The following is a 17,479-nucleotide window of genomic DNA, read 5'->3' on the forward strand; positions in this document are numbered from 1 at the left end:
TCACGCGCTCGCACACTTGCACTCTCACATGATGGGACATTTAATTTTCACTCCTTTAACTCACTCAATCACTCACACTCTCACTCACTACCCCACACTCTCACTCACTACCCCACACACTCTCTCTCTCACTCACTACCCCACACTCTCACTCTCTCTCTCTCACTCACTACCCCACACTCTCACTCACTACCCCACACACTCACTCTCTCTCTCTCACTACCTCACTCACTCAATCACTCACACTTTCACTCACTGCCCCACACTCTCACTCACTGTCGCACTCACTCACTGACTACCTTGCTCACTCACTCACTCAATTTAATTTTCACTCCTCTCACTCACTCAATCACTCACGCTCTCACTCACTACCTCACTCTCTCTCACTCACTACCCAACACTCTCACTCACTCACTCACTACCTCACTCACTCAGTCACTCACACTTTCACTCACTACCCCACACTCTCACTCACTCACTCACTACCTCACTCACTCAGTCACTCACACTTTCACTCACTACCCAACACTCTCACTCACTCACTACCTCACTCACTCTCTCTCACTCACTACCTCACTCACTCAATCACTCACACTTTCACTCACTACCCCACACTCTCACTCACTCACTACCTCACTCACTCTCTCTCACTCACTACCTCACTCACTCACTACCCCACACTCTCACTCACTACCTCACTCACTCTTTCTCTCACTCACTACCTCACTCACTCACTCACTCACACTCTCACTCACTACCCCACACTCACTCACTCTCTCTCTCACTCACGTGCATGCCTGTTGCTATATAAGTGCAATAATCTTGGACGCGACGTTAAACCCCATTTCACCTCACCTCACCTCTCTCTCACTACCTCACTCACTCTCTCTCTCACTCACTCACTCACTCACTACTCACTCACACTTTCTCTCACTCACTCGCACTTTCTCTCACTCAGTACCTCACTCACTCACTCACTCACTCACTCACTCACTCCTGCTATGTGGTTTCCCCTGCAGCTGGCACAGTCTATATATGATGGAGCTGCAGATGAGGACATTGTCAGTAACGTCCCTGAGCTGCACAGCGTAGACCAGTCAAAAGTGAAGGAGAGGTTGGTTCCAGTTCTTATATTTACTTAAGACAAACTTGATGACGACACAGTGTCTTGTGTGTGAACAATGGAACTCAAGTTTACAGCTTGTACACACAATTTTCACTAATAATAACCAGTATCTATCTGCAAGGCGGCAAAATTGACAAAACATTGCCAATGAGGTTGTCATATTATTTCATACAATTAATGTCTAATTAGAATAACAAATATATATATATCATGTGATAGAAAGAAGTAAGATTTCTTAATAACTGGAGGAAAATCAGCCAAGCCTGGGTAAACACTGGCCCATCATATGTTGATGTAATTGATGAAATGTTATTACTCTAATGATCGGATGATGTTATTAATCTATTTATTCTATGACATAAATATGATATGCACATACAGTCAAGTCCTGTTAATCCGACATGGTTGGTTGTACATGTTTATATCGGATTGATGACTTTGTCGGATAAACAAAATTAGGTAGTATCAATGTTCGTGATTGAAAATCGGAAAAACTACACGATAGTTAACAATACAAACACTTTGTAATAAGAAAAATGTTATGTTACATTGTTAGCGGAATAGGGGGCACGGGTGGCCCAGTCGCCTAAGGCTCCGCGATTCGCTGTGCAGAGTTGCGGCCCTTGGGCACGCCAGAAACCTATGATTGTGGGTTCGAATCCCGGTTCACCCCAATTATGTTTCTAGGTTTGTCAGCACCATACCCATGCTCGTTGGTTTCACTGAAGTGGTAAACGTTTGAGACCTGCATCACTTGGGGCTTTCCTCCAACATTAAGCTGATACGCCGCGATATAACTGGAATACTGTTAAAAGCAGCGTTAAACCCAACTCACTCACTCACTCACTGTTAACGGAATATGTTTAGGTGTGTCGGAGGCTGAGTGCAAATTACATTAAGTAATACGTTACCACTGTTATACCGAGGCTGTTGTCTCCCACAACTGCTGCTATAGCGAAATCTACCACAGAGATCTCAATTACCTCATGCAGCACGTGCGTAGCCACCTAGCTGCCATGTGACACCCTTCACTCTTGTCTCCTTCGTCTGCTTAGCAAGACGTGTTTTCTCCTGCTGAAGCGTTCCTTGAAGATTTGGTGATATTTATTATAGTTTATTCTCTAATAAACTGTGCTTTTATGGGGCGTTGCGGTAGCTACGCTTGGTTATAATTTTCCCGCCAAACGGAAAATTTTTCCCGCCCTTTTTTCTATATACTTGCGGGGTTCGCGTATGCACGTTGTGTTTTACGTTTCCCCTGTTCTTGTATGTTTTGGGGGTTAACATAACTTATTTCTTTAATAAAAGTTATATGTGTATGTTATATGTTCACATTGCTCGTTTATTTTCTTGTGAAAATGTTCGTTTGTGAATCATTGTGGTGCGTGCTTTGTAACCATGTTTTGTTCTTTGTTTATAGCAAACAATCAATGTCTGACATGGATCTGTCCCCAGTATCCACCCCCTCTACCCCTGCTCCTCGGAGTTATGGGGTGTGCAGAAAGCCGTCCCCGGCCACTTCGGTGGCCGCGGGGTCGGACGCGGGGTCCACCGGTACGGCGGCGGCTCCCGTGGTCACCGGTCCTTCCCCCGAACCGTTGCTCCCGCTATCGGTTTAGGACCGCGTGGCCATGGTTTATGACCTCTTTGAGGACATGCCCCGGCCGGTACCGCGGGGAATCCACGACTGTGGGTTCCTCCGAGGTATACGATGAGTCTTCCGACACGGCTTTCCCCGCATCAACCTTGCTGCGCGGTTTCAAGCCTTCCTTGGAGAACGCCTTCGCGGCGGCCTCCGGTCGGGGTCTCCCGTTGCCTCCGACGTCGTGGAGAAAGGGTTTATTCCCGGTACATGACCTTGCCTTTCCCGAGGCTGGTCCTACCGCGGAGGCCCATGTTGAGCGGTTGGGTGTCCGTGCCCCACCGGCTGCTACGGTAACGCAAGCTACCTTGCACCAGCTGGACGCCCTCGCTCGGCACTCCATGTCTCACGGAGACACTTACTTGGCTGCAGCGGCCCGTCTGGTCGAAGGTTCTCCCACGGACCGTGACCAGCGCATTTACAACTGCCTGCTCAGTTTAAATGCTTCCCTGGAGTACGTTGCCGAGGACTCTCGGCACACACTTGCTCTTGTTGGGTCCCTGCATAGGCGCCTGGGTGCCGCTCCTAACCGGAGCGCGCCCCAGGCTGCTGCGGCCGGTAGGTCTAAGGGGTCGGGTTCTTCTTCCTCTGGGAAGTAGCCCCGCCCTGAGGGCTCCGGTATGGGCAATCTGCTGCCCTTTCGCGGGAAGACGGGGAACTGGGGGAAGCCCAAGTCGTCGACGGACGGCAAGGGCCCCTCCAGGTGACTCTCATTGGAGGGGTTCGTATGCCGACAGCGCCAACTTCGGTTGGCCCTTAGGCGAACCCGAGTCACTTGGCCCTGGACAGTTGCGCCTGTCGCAACCTGTCAGGGCCCCCTCTCCTTACCCAGTGGGAGCCAGACTCCAGACTTACTGGGAGAATTGGGAACAAGTGTTCGACGACCCGTGGGTGGTCAACACGATTCGGTACGGCTATCGGCTTGATCTCAAAGCGAATCCGCCGCTCACCGTTGCCCCGTTGGCAGGTTTCGATTCGGAAACCGATCTTCCCATCCTCGCCGATGCCATCGGCAGGTTGGTGGAGAAGGGGCAGTACGGGAGTTAGCTCTACCAGAAATAACACCGGGGTTTTACTCCAGGATATTTCTCGTTCCCAAGTAGGACAGTGCCGAACTCAGAATGATTCACACGTCCGCTCCCTGGCTGTTCACCCGGTTAACCACCCCCATAGTGGGGTTCCTCCACAGGAGGGGTGTCCGGTACTTCGCGTACCTGGACGACTCGCTAGTAGCAAATCGAATGACGGACACCCTGTCACGCCATCTCGATTTCGCACGTCGGCTCTTGGAGCAATTTGGGTGGATTATCAATCTCCCCAAGAGCGAGTTAACCCCTTCTCAGAACTTGCTGTTCATCGGAGGTCGGTTCAACACGGTGTCCCATCGCCTCTTTGTCCCCCCAGACCGGTGGCACAAAATTCAGGCGATGATTGCCAAAGTCTTAGCGGTGCAACAGACTGTTCACTTTTGGGAACAGCTGTTAGGGCTACTTGTATCAGCCCAGGACTGCACCGCACGGGGTCGTCTCCAACTCCGCCCGCTGCAACGGTTTTTAATCCAGTTGTTAGCAACGGAGGTGAACAGTGCGACCGTCGCCCTCCCGGATCGGCTCCGACCGCATCTGGAGTGGTGGACGGTCCCTTACATTGTCTTATCAGGAGTCTCTATGCGGCCCTACCGGGCCACGTTGACCCTGTATACAGACGCCTCTCTAGTGGGCTGGGGCGCCCATCTAAAGGGGGAGGTGAGCTCGGGGCTGTGGTGCTTAGACGAACTAGGTCTTCACATCACTTGTCTCGAGTTCAAGGCAGTGATCAACGCAGTCAATCACTGGAAGCATCGTCTCGTCGACGCCCGGCTCATGCTGGCGACCGACAACACGACGGTAGTGTCCTATGTGAACAAACTGGGGGGAACCCACAGTCACTCGCTACTCGATCTCACGTTCGAGTTTTACGCTCTGGTGGACAGTGTCCCGTGCCAGATACGCGCCCGTCACATCCCAGGTGTGCGGAACGTACTGGCCGATGCTCTATCGAGGCCTCAGGATCCGAGCCCCACAGAGTGGATGCTGAACCCAGTAGTGTTTCAGTGGCTGTGCGAACGTTTGGGTCGTCCGATGGTCGACCTGTTCGCAACGCGGTTCAACAATCAACTCCCGTTGTTTGTATCACCAGTCCCGGTCCCGAGGGCCATCGATCACGATGCTCTCGCGTTAGACTGGACGGGCTTGGTCGCTTATGCTTACCCGCCGACAGCGTTGATACCACACATTCTAAGCCGGCTCCGAGGAGTTCGCTGTCGAATGTTACTGATCGCGCCCATGTGGCCGAACAGATCGTGGTACCCCGACTTGCTGACCCAGGTCACGCAGTCGCCACTTCCACTGCCTGTGAGACCGGATCTCTTGATCCACCCTCACACCCGTCAGCTTCATCAAAACGCAGGGCAGTTCAATCTGCACGCGTGGATGTTGTCACCGAGCGTCTGAGGAGTAAAGTTTTTTCTCGCCGGGCGTCTCGGGCATACGTTAGTATGCATCGTGATTCTACCCAGAAGGTGTATAATGCACGTTGGGTTATTTTCACGAAGTGGTGTTGTAAACATCACATTCATTCGCCAGATAAGGTATCTGTGCAGGATATTGCTCGTTTCATGTCTCACTTGCGAGAGACCCGGAAACTCTCCGGGGGTTCCATTGCCATCTATGTCTCGTCCGTTGCTACGGTACGGGACGTTGCTATGGGTACCAGTCTCTCCAAAGAGCCGGTGATACGGGGTATTATCAAGGGTTTCAAACAGCACGATCTTAAGAAGGGCCGCCTTCGGGCACCGGCCTGGGATCTTTCCCTAGTGTTGCAATCACTTACGGAAGCTCCGTATGAACCCTTGCATAGTGCTTCGTTCCGGCATGTGACTTTGAAAACAGCATTTCTCCTCTCCTTTGCCACGGCGGCACGTGTATCCGAAATTCATGCACTCGATGTCGCCAAGGTACGATTCGATAGGGGTGACGAAGGAGCGGTCCGCCTGGGCCTGCTCATGGGCTTCGTCGCCAAGAATCAGAGAGTCGGGCAAACGGAGAGAGAATTCACTGTAAGATCACTCAAAGAAATCTTACATCCTGCTGATACTGAGGACAGAGCGCTGTGTCCGGTTAGGGCCCTTAAGTATTATCTTAAGGCTTCGAATGAACGTAGACAAGGGCGTGACCGTCTGTTCATATCGTGTAACCCTAATCGCACGGTTGACATAACTCGCAACTCGATTGCGTTGTGGCTTCGTTCTGTCATCAATCTGGCGTACCGGTCTCGGGGGTTACCGGTAGCGGGGTCAAACCCGCACGAGATCAGGGCGCTAGCGGCAACATTTGCCCTACACTCGAATATCTCTGTTCGCAGAATATTACGAGGTTGTTACTGGCGTTCTGACTCGGTTTTTGCCAATCATTACCTCAAACAGGTCGCTGATGCCGTCGTGGAGAGTGTGCACCGTCTTGGCCCGCGGATCGCGGCGCAAGCGGGCACCTAAGGGGTGTGCCCAGCGCAATTCCGAACTCCTCAGGCGTCTGACCTTGCACGGTGGTCAATCTGGGTCGACTCCATTGTTCCCACTGCCGTGGGTACAGGAGTTGGGGTCCCGCAAACCAGCGCACTCACACCACAGGTGAGGGCGGCTTTTTGTGTGCTTTGTCCTTATTTGTATTTTGACAATTATGTCTTTAATTGTCTGTCGTGTATCCCAACCTTGTGATGCATGCTTACAAATACTGGAATTAGGTCACGCGCCTAATGCATACTTTAAGTAGGCTTGCTCTGGGATATACGGTCTGAATGAAATTAATTTCCCTCTTTTCGACTGTTTAACCTGATCTAAGATTAAGCTCACGCGGATACAGTGTTCTCATCCGCTGCGGCGATGAAATACCTATCCAGTGGGGCCGTTTGGAGTCACCAATCGTTTTGGCAATGACGATTGAGCCTTACGGTATGCGCTTGACAGTGCTTTGGTATTCCTATAGGGTAACGCCTAGCTAGGTGCATGCGCATCGAGTGCTTCCGCCTTGGTGTTTACTTCCGCTGGTCGGAAGGAACGCTAGCAGTCAGGATTCGGGTTGTAGGTGCTCCCCACCGCCTACTGTGGTAGTCAGCCTCGGTATAACAGTGGTAACGTATTACTTAATGTAATTTGTAGAATTTTCCTATTCGGAATATTCTATAAGTAATACGTTACCACTGGGCTGCTGCCCGCCCGTCCGTCCCCCGAGCACTTGCTCTCGCAGGAGACAAGAGTGAAGGGTGTCACATGGCAGCTAGGTGGCTACGCACGTGCTGCATGAGGTAATTGAGATCTCTGTGGTAGATTTCGCTATAGCAGCAGTTGTGGGAGACAACAGCCTCGGTATAACAGTGGTAACGTATTACTTATAGAATATTCCGAATAGGAAAATTCTACAAGACTCACAGATTAACGAGTCAAAATAGCACTGACTTTATGGGTTCATATCATCATTGTCAGATAAAGCTCATTGTCGGATTAACAAGTGTAGGATTAACAAGACTTGACTATGTATTTGATAGAAACATCATTGATCAACAGTTCTCTCATTCGACTGGTGAATAAACACGCAGAAGGCTATCTGTCTTTATGATGGATGTCTCCTGACAATATGGTGTGTGTTTTTTCCTTGTGTAGAAGGTGGTTATGTGTTTGAGGCCTCCCTGTAGGAAGTACTTCATGACTGTACAGGTTGTCTGAGTTGAAGTGGGCAGTGTGTAAACTGATGGAGGTGGCAAGAGTGTTGAAGTCTCGCCGTGTGTCCGGCGGGGCCTTGGAGCTCGAGAGTGTGGAAGTACGAGTGGAAATGGATGACAGCAAGAAGATAGATGACCTCACACCAAAAGATGTAAGTAGACCTCCAGTAGACTTCCCCAATTTTCCCATCATCAGCTTAGTGTCCCAATCTGGTAAAAATCTGAAGCTGAACAGTAGAATTTCCCTGATCATGTAGTCTGTCATCTGGGTACAATGTCTGAAGCCCATTTCTGGTGTCCCTGACGTGGTGTTGCTGGAATATTGCTGAAAGAGGTGTAAACTCTTACTCACTCAGTCTGTCACTTGACTGTCATCATATGTAGGTTGTCATGAACACTTCCCTAGTTCCGATCAGCGCTCATTAAGATTCTTCATACGTTCTGACTTGAGTGAGTGAGTGAGTGAGTTGGGTTTAACGCCGCTTTTAACAGTATTCCAGCTATATCATGGCATATCAGCTTAATGTGGGAGGAAAGCCCGAAGTGATGCAGGTCTCAGAAGTTTACCACTTCGGTGAAACCCACGAGCACGGGTATGGTGCTGACAAACCTAGAAACATAATCAGGGCGAACCGGGATTCGAACCCACAATCTTAGGTTTCTGGCATTCCCATGGGACGCAACCCTGCACAGCGAATCACGGCGCCTTAGACGTCTGGGCCCCCCGTGCCCCCCGTGCCCCCCGTTCTGACTTGAAAACAGTATAGTCATAGCATTGATGAGTGTGATACAGCTATATTTCACACATGGTTCCCAAGTATTTGACTTGTTTCTTCTACAGCACCTGGAGATTCACGATACTATAGCCGAGTGCATGATCTTTGCCAACCACTGGGTGGCCAGGAAGATAGCAGAGGTCTACCCCAACCAGGCCCTGGTGAGTCGGGAGGCAGGATTTGAACGATTCTGGTTCCATTGAAAATCATCAAAAACATCTTGGTGTGTGTTTTGACTTGTGTGACATTGATAGAGAGTGTGAAGGCACTGTTTGTTTTTTGTTTCTGATTCTAGCTTCGTCATCACCCGCTGCCCAGGCAGGACCACTTTGCCAACCTCATCAACTGTGCAGCATCCAAGGGCTTTACAATAGATGTGTCATCCAATAAAGCTCTTGCTGCGTCCCTGGATTCCTGTGTGGACTCGGCAGACCTGACAGTAAACAAGGTGGGTTGTGTAGCATCTACAGTTAACAAGGTGGGTTGTGTAGACCTGACAGTTAACAAGGTGGGTTGTGTAGACCTGTCATTTAACAAGGTGGGTTGTGTAGACCTGACAGTTAACAAGGTGGGTTGTGTAGACCTGACAGTTAACAAGGTGGGTTGTGTAGACCTGACAGTTAACAAGGTGGGTTGTGTAGACCTGACAGTTAACAAGGTGGGTTGGGTGGACCTGACAGTTAACAAGGTGGGTTGTGTAGACCTGACAGTTAACAAGGTGGGTTGTGTAGACCTGACAGTTAACAAGGTGGGTTGTGTAGACCTGACAGTTAACAAGGTGGGTTGGGTGGACCTGACAGTTAACATGGTGGGTTGTGTAGACCTGACAGTTAACAAGGTGGGTTGTGTAGACCTGACAGTTAACAAGGTGGATTGTGTAGACCTGACAGTTAACAAGGTGGGTTGTGTAGACCTGACAGTTAACAAGGTGGGTTGTGTAGACCTGACAGTTAACAAGGTGGGTTGTGTAGGCCTGACAGTTAACAAGGTGGATTGTGTAGACCTGACAGTTAACAAGGTGGATTGTGTAGACCTGACAGTTAACAAGGTGGGTTGTGTAGACCTGACAGTTAACAAGGTGGATTGTGTAGACATGACAGTTAACAAGGTGGATTGTGTAGACATGACAGTTAACAAGGTGGGTTGTGTAGCATTGACAGTTAACAAGGTGGGTTGTGTAGACCGGACAGTTAACAAGGTGGGTTGTGTAGCATCGACAGTTAACAAGGTGGGTTGTGTAGACCTGACAGTTAACAAGGTGGGCTGTGTAGACTTGACAGTTAACAATGTGGGTTGTGTAGCTTCAGTAGAACCGACAGTTAACAAGGTGGGTTGTGTAGACCTGACAGTTAACAAGGTGGGTTGTGTAGACCCGGCAGTTAACAAGGTGGGTTATGTAGACCTGACAGTTTACAAGGTGGGTTGTGTAGACCTGACAGTCAACAAGGTGGGTTGTGTAGACCCGGCAGTTAACAAGGTGGGTTATGTAGACCTGACAGTTAACAAGGTGGGTTGTGTAGACCCGGCAGTTAACAAGGTGGGTTGTGTAGACCTGACAGTTTACAAGGTAAGCTGTGTAGACCTGACAGTTAACAATGTGGGTTGTGGAGCTTCAGTAGAACCGACAGTTAACAAGTTGGGTTGTGTAGACCTGACAGTTAACAAGGTGGGTTGTGTAGACCTGACAGTTAACAAGGTGGGTTGTGTAGACCTGACAGTTAACTAGGTGGGTTGTGTAGACCTGACAGTTAACAAGGTTAACTCTATGGTTACAAGGGTTGAAATGTCTCACATCAAAGTAATTATATGACAGTAAAAGCTTTTGTTTTGGACATTACTTGATGTCATAGAGGTATGTCCACAAGACTTGAGTCAGTGATTCGCTGTGACAAGTCAGTAAAATAGGCAGGGGTCTGTGGTCTTTGCAAACTTAGGGAACATGCAGTGATCACTCAGCCCTCGTGGCAAGGTGGGTCTATTAGCCATGTATATAACAGTGTCATGTTGTAGTCACAGTCTGGGAGGTTATTTGCGTTTGAGGAACCAGATCACTGTGTGTTGCAGCTACTCCGCACGCTGGCGACACAGGCCATGTCCAACGCCCAGTACTTCTCCACAGGCAGCCTGGCAAGGGACCAGTTCTTCCACTATGGCCTGGCTCTGGATCTCTACACACACTTCACCTCCCCCATCAGGAGATACGCAGATATTCTGGTCAGTCAGTCGTTGAATGTTGGTGCAAGATAACTCTTTGGTGCTGCTGATTTCTTACTGATGTTGTTTGTTTGTTGTTTAATGCCACACTCAGCAATATTCCAGCTATTTGACAGTGGTCTGTAATCACTGGATCGAATCTGGACCAGATAATCCAGTGATTGCCATCATGAGCATCGATCGACGTAATTGGGATAGGATGACATGCATAACCAAGTCAGCGAGCCTGACCACCCGATCCTGTTAGTCGCCTCTTACGACAAGCATAGTCGCCATTTACAGCAAGCATGGGTTGCTGAAGACCTATTCTACCGGGATCTTCACGGGTTGATATCTTACTGATTAGTTACAGCTTAATTTGGGACATTTGTTCTTTTAAGATGGATACTTCTGCTTTGAGTTTCTAGTAAATAGAACATGGATTGTCAACTCTTTGTCAGGTGCATCGCCAGCTTCTTGCAGCCATTGGTGCAGATAGTCACGCCAGGTTGCCTGGCAACAAGGAGCTAGATGAACTCAGCAACCACATCAATCAAAAGCACAGGGTAAGTGCTGAAGTGTACAGGTGTGAAGGCTGTGAGGAGGAAGTGTTAGTGCTGAAGTGTACAGGTGTGAAGGCTGAGAGGAGTAAGGTGGAAGTGTTAGTGCTGAAGTGTACAGGTGTGAAGGCAGTAAGTTGGAAGTGTTAGTGCTGAAGTGTACAGGTGTGAAGGCTGTGAGGAGAAAGTAGGAAGTGTTAGTGCTGAAGTGTACAGGTGTGAAGGCTGTGAGGAGAAAGTGTTAGTGCTGAAGTGTACAGGTGTGAAGGCTGTGATGAGGAAGTGTTAGTGCTGAAATGTACAGGTGTGAAGGCAGTAAGTTGGAAGTGTTAGTGCTGAAGTGTACAGGTGTGAAGGCTGTGAGGAGGAAGTGTTAGTGCTGAAGTATACAGGTGTGAAGGCTGTGAGGAGAAAGTGTTAGTGCTGAAGTGTACAGGTGTGAAGGCAGTAAGTTGGAAGTGTTAGTGCTGAAGTGTACAGGTGTGAAGGCTGTGAGGAGAAAGTGTTAGTGCTGAAGTATACAGGTGTGAAGGCAGTAAGTTGGAAGGGTAAGTGCTGAAGTGTACAGGTGTGAAGGCTGTGAGGAGGAAGTGTTAGTGCTGAAGTGTACAGGTGTGAAGGCTGAGAGGAGTAAGGTGGAAGTGTTAGTGCTGAAGTGTACAGGTGTGAAGGCAGTAAGTTGGAAGTGTTAGTGCGGAAGTGTACAGGTGTGAAGGCTGTGAGGAGAAAGTAGGAAGTGTTAGTGCTGAAGTGTACAGGTGTGAAGGCTGTGAGGAGAAAGTGTTAGTGCTGAAATGTACAGGTGTGAAGGCAGTAAGTTGGAAGTGTTAGTGCTGAAGTGTACAGGTGTGAAGGCTGTGAGGAGAAAGTAGGAAGTGTTATTGCTGAAGTGTACAGGTGTGAAGGCTGTGAGGAGAAAGTGTTAGTGCTGAAGTATACAGGTGTGAAGGCTGTGAGGAGGAAGTGTTAGTGATGAAGTGTACAGGTGTGAAGGCTGTGATGAGGAAGTGTTAGTGCTGAAATGTACAGGTGTGAAGGCTGAGAGGAGAAAGTGTTAGTGCTGAAGTGTACAGGTGTGAAGGCTGTGAGGAGAAAGTGTTAGTGCTGAAGTGTACAGGTGTGAAGGCTGTGAGGAGGAAGTGTTAGTGCTGAAGTGTACAGGTGTGAAGGCTGTGAGGAGAAAGTGTTAGTGCTGAAGTGTACAGGTGTGAAGGCTGTGAGGAGAAAGTATTAGTGCTGAAGTGTACAGGTGTGAAGGCTGTGAGGAGGAAGTGTTAGTATGAAGTGTACAGGTGTGAAGGCAGTAAGTTGGAAGTGTTAGTGCTGAAGTGTACAGGTGTGAAGGCTGTGAGGAGGAAGTGTTAGTGCTGAAGTATACAGGTGTGAAGGCAGTAAGTTGGAAGTGTTAGTGCTGAAGTGTACAGGTGTGAAGGCTGTGAGGAGAAAGTGTTAGTGCTGAACTGTACAGGTGTGAAGGCTGTGATGAGGAAGTGTTAGTGCTGAAGTGTACAGGTGTGAAGGCTGTGAGGAGGAAGTGTTAGTGCTGAAGTGTACAGGTGTGAAGGCTGTGAGGAGGAAGTGTTAGTGCTGAAGTGTACAGGTGTGAAGGCTGTGATGAGGAAGTGTTAGTGCTGAAGTGTACAGGTGTGAAGGCTGTGAGGAGGAAGGTGGAAGTGTTAGTATTTTGTAGTATGTACATATACTGTTTGCTTAACCCTCACAATCACTATGGGCTGATAGGAACATGGTATTTGTATTTCTAGGCATCCCAGAATTCGCAGAGAGACTCTCAGGAAATTTTCCAGGCATTGTTCTTCCGAGATAAATCTCCGAATGATGCGAGCTGCATTGTGGACGCTGTGATATTCCAAATCAGAGCAAATGGTGTGCTGGCCTTCCTTCCCAGGTACTGTACATACAATCATATATTAACCATATAATATATACATAATAATATACATAATAATATACAGGAAATATATATCAAGAATCTCACCAAACCTCAGAGTTTTAAGCTTTGGTCATCCAGAAAGAATTTATATTAGATGACGCAAGAGTGAGATTCTATTTATCATAAAAAAACATTCTTCTTTACAGTAACAGTGTCTTGAGTGTAAAAAGTACAACTAACCAGCTTCAGTGGCAGAGAGATTAGTGATATCATCTGATTGTGTCGTCATGGTAACCGATGGCTTAAAATAATTATGATCCAATTTCATTGTAGTGATATCTCCTTGGAAGCCAGTTTTGGATGATAAAATAGTATTATCAATATGTCCTGAATAGACATATCTAAGAAATGTATATATGCCTAAATACTTTGTTAGTGGATCATCTTGTGAAAAGTTGAATGTTCTTCTCCAACTGATGATGTGTATATGTTGTGTTAGCTCTCTGTACAGCTTCACATGTATTTCGCTTGAGAAGTTGATATAAAACTGTGATGTCATCCTAGGGATGAAGTATTTTGTGCTCGCTGAGTAGAACATTATTATCATTTTTGCTATTTCCATGGAAACAAGTGGACACTCACCAGGTGGATACGTCGTCTCCAGATATACTTGTTGGGGCTACTTGTCAGCGCAGATAAACAAGTACGCCATGTCTTTTACATATGTTTGCATTGCCCAGGTACGGCATCAAGGGGCCCGTTTATCTGAGGAACAAGGACAACCTCGTTGCCAATGCCAACGCTGACAGGAAGTGTGAATGGACTGGTGGCTCCCTCTCACGCACAGATACTTCCATTACAATTACCTCCCCTTTCGGCAGTCATACATACAAGCTGTTTGACCATATCACAGTAAGTTTAGAGTATCCAGAAACAACTTGAAAGCTTTCACTTGATATTTATATGTGTAACAGTTGGGACATGCATGTTATAAGCTAGATCAGTTTATAAACACATTATACATTGTTTTGTGATTCACAACAAAGGCTACAATGTGCAAAAATGACCCTTGGCAACAGCATTAACCACCTATCATAGTTACGTGCAAACAATCAGAATGCACACATGACTATACTATTTGCTATTTACATTATTAAAGTATTAAGCTATGCTTGTCGTAGAGTCATGCAAGAGTCATGTACTCTCCAGGCTGCTGTGCCAGCTTGTGCAAAGGTGGTATCTCAATAGTAATGTCCTGAAATCATGCATATTTCAATAGTAATTTTGTGATAGATCAGTTGTACATTTGCTGCAAAATTGTATTGATGAAATGCCATCGGTGCCATTTCAGAATAGAAGTTTTGAGACTAACCCTGTGTTATGCGATGCCCTTCAGCTGTTCTGTTGATAGTGCAGACCCCCTTGCTACAACAGTCATTAAAACACCAACAATTACATGAAAACAATTTCTCTACTTCATGACAATGTCTGAAATTATGGTGGCGAGTTGGTATGGGCAAGTAAACAACTTTCAAGCGATTCCTGACGAATTGCTGCTTTCTGATTTATATTTATTTGGCATTTCATCGGCACGATTTTGCAGCAAACGGACTATAGTTACTCAGTGTCTGGAGGCCTCTTGTACCAGCAAGCTTATAGTGTTCATTCCAAATTCCATGTTTCACCTTGAAGATCCGGGTTAGAACTGGACTTCCGCAACCCGTGCTTGTTGTAAGGGGTGACTAACAGGATTGGTTGGTCAGGCTTGCTGACTTGGTATCCTAATTGCATAGCTCGATACTCATGATATCAATCGCTAGATTGTGTGGACACTGACAACAATCATATATATACTTTGTATCATTTTGTATTGATAGATGACCTCCTAATATGATAGTTCATCGTGATCACCCCTAGTCGTGAATAAGATGGAACTATTCGTCTTACATCTGAACAATTAAATTTTAGCAGTTGTCGGAAGGGTGTCCTAGCGACTGAGTCACTGAGAAATATTGTCAGTTTGATGTGGGTGAAGTAGTGCTGTTTACTGGGTGCATCCTCAGTTTCCTTGACGTTGGTGAATTGAATCAACATTACTGTCCTCAGGTGCGGATTACATTGATGCATTCCCGGGCCCATTCCTCTGCTCTGAAGCTGGAACTCATCTCCAGCACTCCTCACCTGGAAGACAACCTGCAGCATCGAGAGACAAGCCATTCGAACAAGGCAGACATCATAAAGGTAAGTCTGGTCTCTCCTCACCTGGAAGGGAACCTGCAGCATCGAGAGACAAGCCATTCGAACAAGGCAGACATCATAAAGGTAAGTCTGGTCTCTCCTCACCTGGAAGACAACCTGCAGCATCGAGAGACAAGCCATTCGAACAAGGCAGACATCATAAAGGTAAGTCTGGTCTCTCCTCACCTGGAAGAGAACCTGCAGCATCGAGAGACAAGTCACTCAAACAAGGCAGACATCATAAAGGTAAGTCTGGTCTCTCCTCACCTGGCAGACAACCTGCAGCATCGAGAGACAAGTCACTCAAACAAGGCAGACATCATAAAGGTAAGTCTGGTCTCTCCTCGCCTGGACGAAAACCTGCAGCATCGAGAGACAAGCCACTCAAACAAGGCAGACATCATAAAGGTAAGTCTGGTCTCTCCTCACCTGGTCGACAACGTGCAGCATCGAGAGACAAGTCACTAAGACAAGGCAGACATCATAAAGGTAAGTCTGGTCTCTCCTCACCTGGAAGACAACCTGCAGCATCGAGAGACAAGTCACTCAAACAAGGCAGACATCATAAAGGTAAGTCTGGTCTCTCCTCACCTGGAAGACAACCTGCAGCATCGAGAGACAAGCCACTCAAACAAGGCAGACATCATAAAGGTAAGTCTGGTCTCTCCTCACCTGGAAGAGAACCTGCAGCATCGAGAGACAAGTCACTCAAACAAGGCAGACATCATAAAGGTAAGTCTGGTCTTCTTCATGAGGCGGGGTACAGATGGCCAGTGACTCAAGGGAGGCATTTTGCTGAGTTGTGTCCCCAAGTTTGATCCATGGACTGGTGATTGTTGGTTCACCAGTCGTGAATGATGTTAAGCTGATGTGAAATGGCATTAAACTCAAACCTGCTCACTCACTCACCAACTTATTCACTTACTCATTTATGAGACTCACGTCGGTGGTAAACACCTACAACCTTATTATATCCTGCCCAATTACATCGACAAGTTTTGATATAACCACAATCATCATTTCTAGTGCGCTTCATCGTAGCATTAGAAATGTAAGGCATCTGCCTGATGTGGAATGGATTGTGTGGCCATGATTCATAGAGTTCTATCATTCTGGGATAGCTATGTGACACCTGTCAACTCTCAGCTGCCTACATGTATTTAGTATCCTGACTGTGGAACAAAACCCCTTTCACCAACTCTCCTTCCAACTTGGGTCAATATTTTACACATATTTCTGCATTACAGGAAGTCCGCAGTGCTGCTGAGGACAAGAAATCAGAGTTACCCTTCCCTGATTTGAGCTCCAATTTCCATCAGCTGAAGGCTGAATATGGGCAGACGGCAGAGAATCACAGCTTGTACTGTGTGTTTCAGTCGTTCAGAGAGATGGGACTCACTGTGGATTAGGCAGGACATAGTTGGAGGTGGGACTGACTGTGGACAAGGCAGGACTTATTGTGTGTTCCAGTCCTTCAGAGAGATGGTAGTCACTGTGGATTAGGCAGGACATAGTTGGAGGTGGGACTGACTTTGGACTAGGCAGGACTTATAGTGTGTTCCAATTCTTGAGGGAGATAGGAGTCACTGTGGTCTAGGCAGGACTTATTGTGTTCCAGTCATTCAGAGAGATGGTAGTTACTGTGGACTAAGTGGGACTTGTGTGTTCCAGTCCTTTAGAGAGATGGGAGTCACTGTGGCAGGACTTATTGTGTGTTCCAGTCCTTTAGAGAGATGGTAGTCACTGTGGACAAGGCAGGACTTATTGTATGTTCCAGTTCCTTGGGGAGATGGGAGTCACTGTGGCAGGACTTATTGTGTGTTCCAGTTCCTTGGGGAGATGGGAGTCACTGTGGACCAGGCATGACTTATTGTGTGTTCCAGTCCTATAGAGAGATGGGAGTCACTGTGGACCAGGCATGACTTATTGTGTGTTCCAGTTCCTTGGGGAGATGGGAGTCACTGTGGACCAGGCATGACTTATTGTGTGTTCCAGTCCTATAGAGAGATGGGAGTCACTGTGGACCAGGCATGACTTATTGTGTGTTCCAGTCCTTTAGAGAGATGGTAGTCACTGTGGACAAGGCAGGACTTATTGTGTGTTCCAGTTCTTTGGGGAGATGGGAGTCACTGTGGACCAGGCATGACTTATTGTGTGTTCCAGTCCTTTAGAGAGATGGGAGTCACTGTGGCAACAATAGTCAGCAACTCCCAGTGCAGAACAATAACAACTGAACACCCGAATAATGAAAGAAAAAAAGGTTGTATATACTCATGAAATAAAAGTCTTTTGAAATCA

General features: G+C 47.5%; 1 protein-coding gene across 3 annotated transcripts in view; it reads left to right on the forward strand.

Moving 5' to 3' along the window:
- Nucleotides 1–17,479, forward strand: part of LOC124113370 (DIS3-like exonuclease 1) — a 38,370-nt gene extending 20,891 nt beyond the window's left edge. For all 3 annotated transcript variants that reach the window (XM_046473671.2, XM_046473670.2, XM_048392479.1), the window contains 10 exons: nucleotides 1,020–1,114; nucleotides 7,519–7,675; nucleotides 8,365–8,460; nucleotides 8,595–8,747; nucleotides 10,364–10,513; nucleotides 10,954–11,058; nucleotides 12,816–12,958; nucleotides 13,684–13,855; nucleotides 15,050–15,184; nucleotides 16,429–17,479. In XM_046473671.2, the coding sequence (XP_046329627.2) occupies nucleotides 1,020–1,114; nucleotides 7,519–7,675; nucleotides 8,365–8,460; nucleotides 8,595–8,747; nucleotides 10,364–10,513; nucleotides 10,954–11,058; nucleotides 12,816–12,958; nucleotides 13,684–13,855; nucleotides 15,050–15,184; nucleotides 16,429–16,590 (1,368 nt within the window). In that variant the 3' untranslated portion in view covers nucleotides 16,591–17,479. The remainder of the gene's footprint in view (nucleotides 1–1,019; nucleotides 1,115–7,518; nucleotides 7,676–8,364; nucleotides 8,461–8,594; nucleotides 8,748–10,363; nucleotides 10,514–10,953; nucleotides 11,059–12,815; nucleotides 12,959–13,683; nucleotides 13,856–15,049; nucleotides 15,185–16,428) is intronic.

The sequence above is a fragment of the Haliotis rufescens genome, unplaced genomic scaffold, assembly GCF_023055435.1.
Source record: "Haliotis rufescens isolate VD_foot unplaced genomic scaffold, xgHalRufe1.0.p SCAF_1, whole genome shotgun sequence".
Taxonomy (NCBI): domain Eukaryota; kingdom Metazoa; phylum Mollusca; class Gastropoda; order Lepetellida; family Haliotidae; genus Haliotis; species Haliotis rufescens.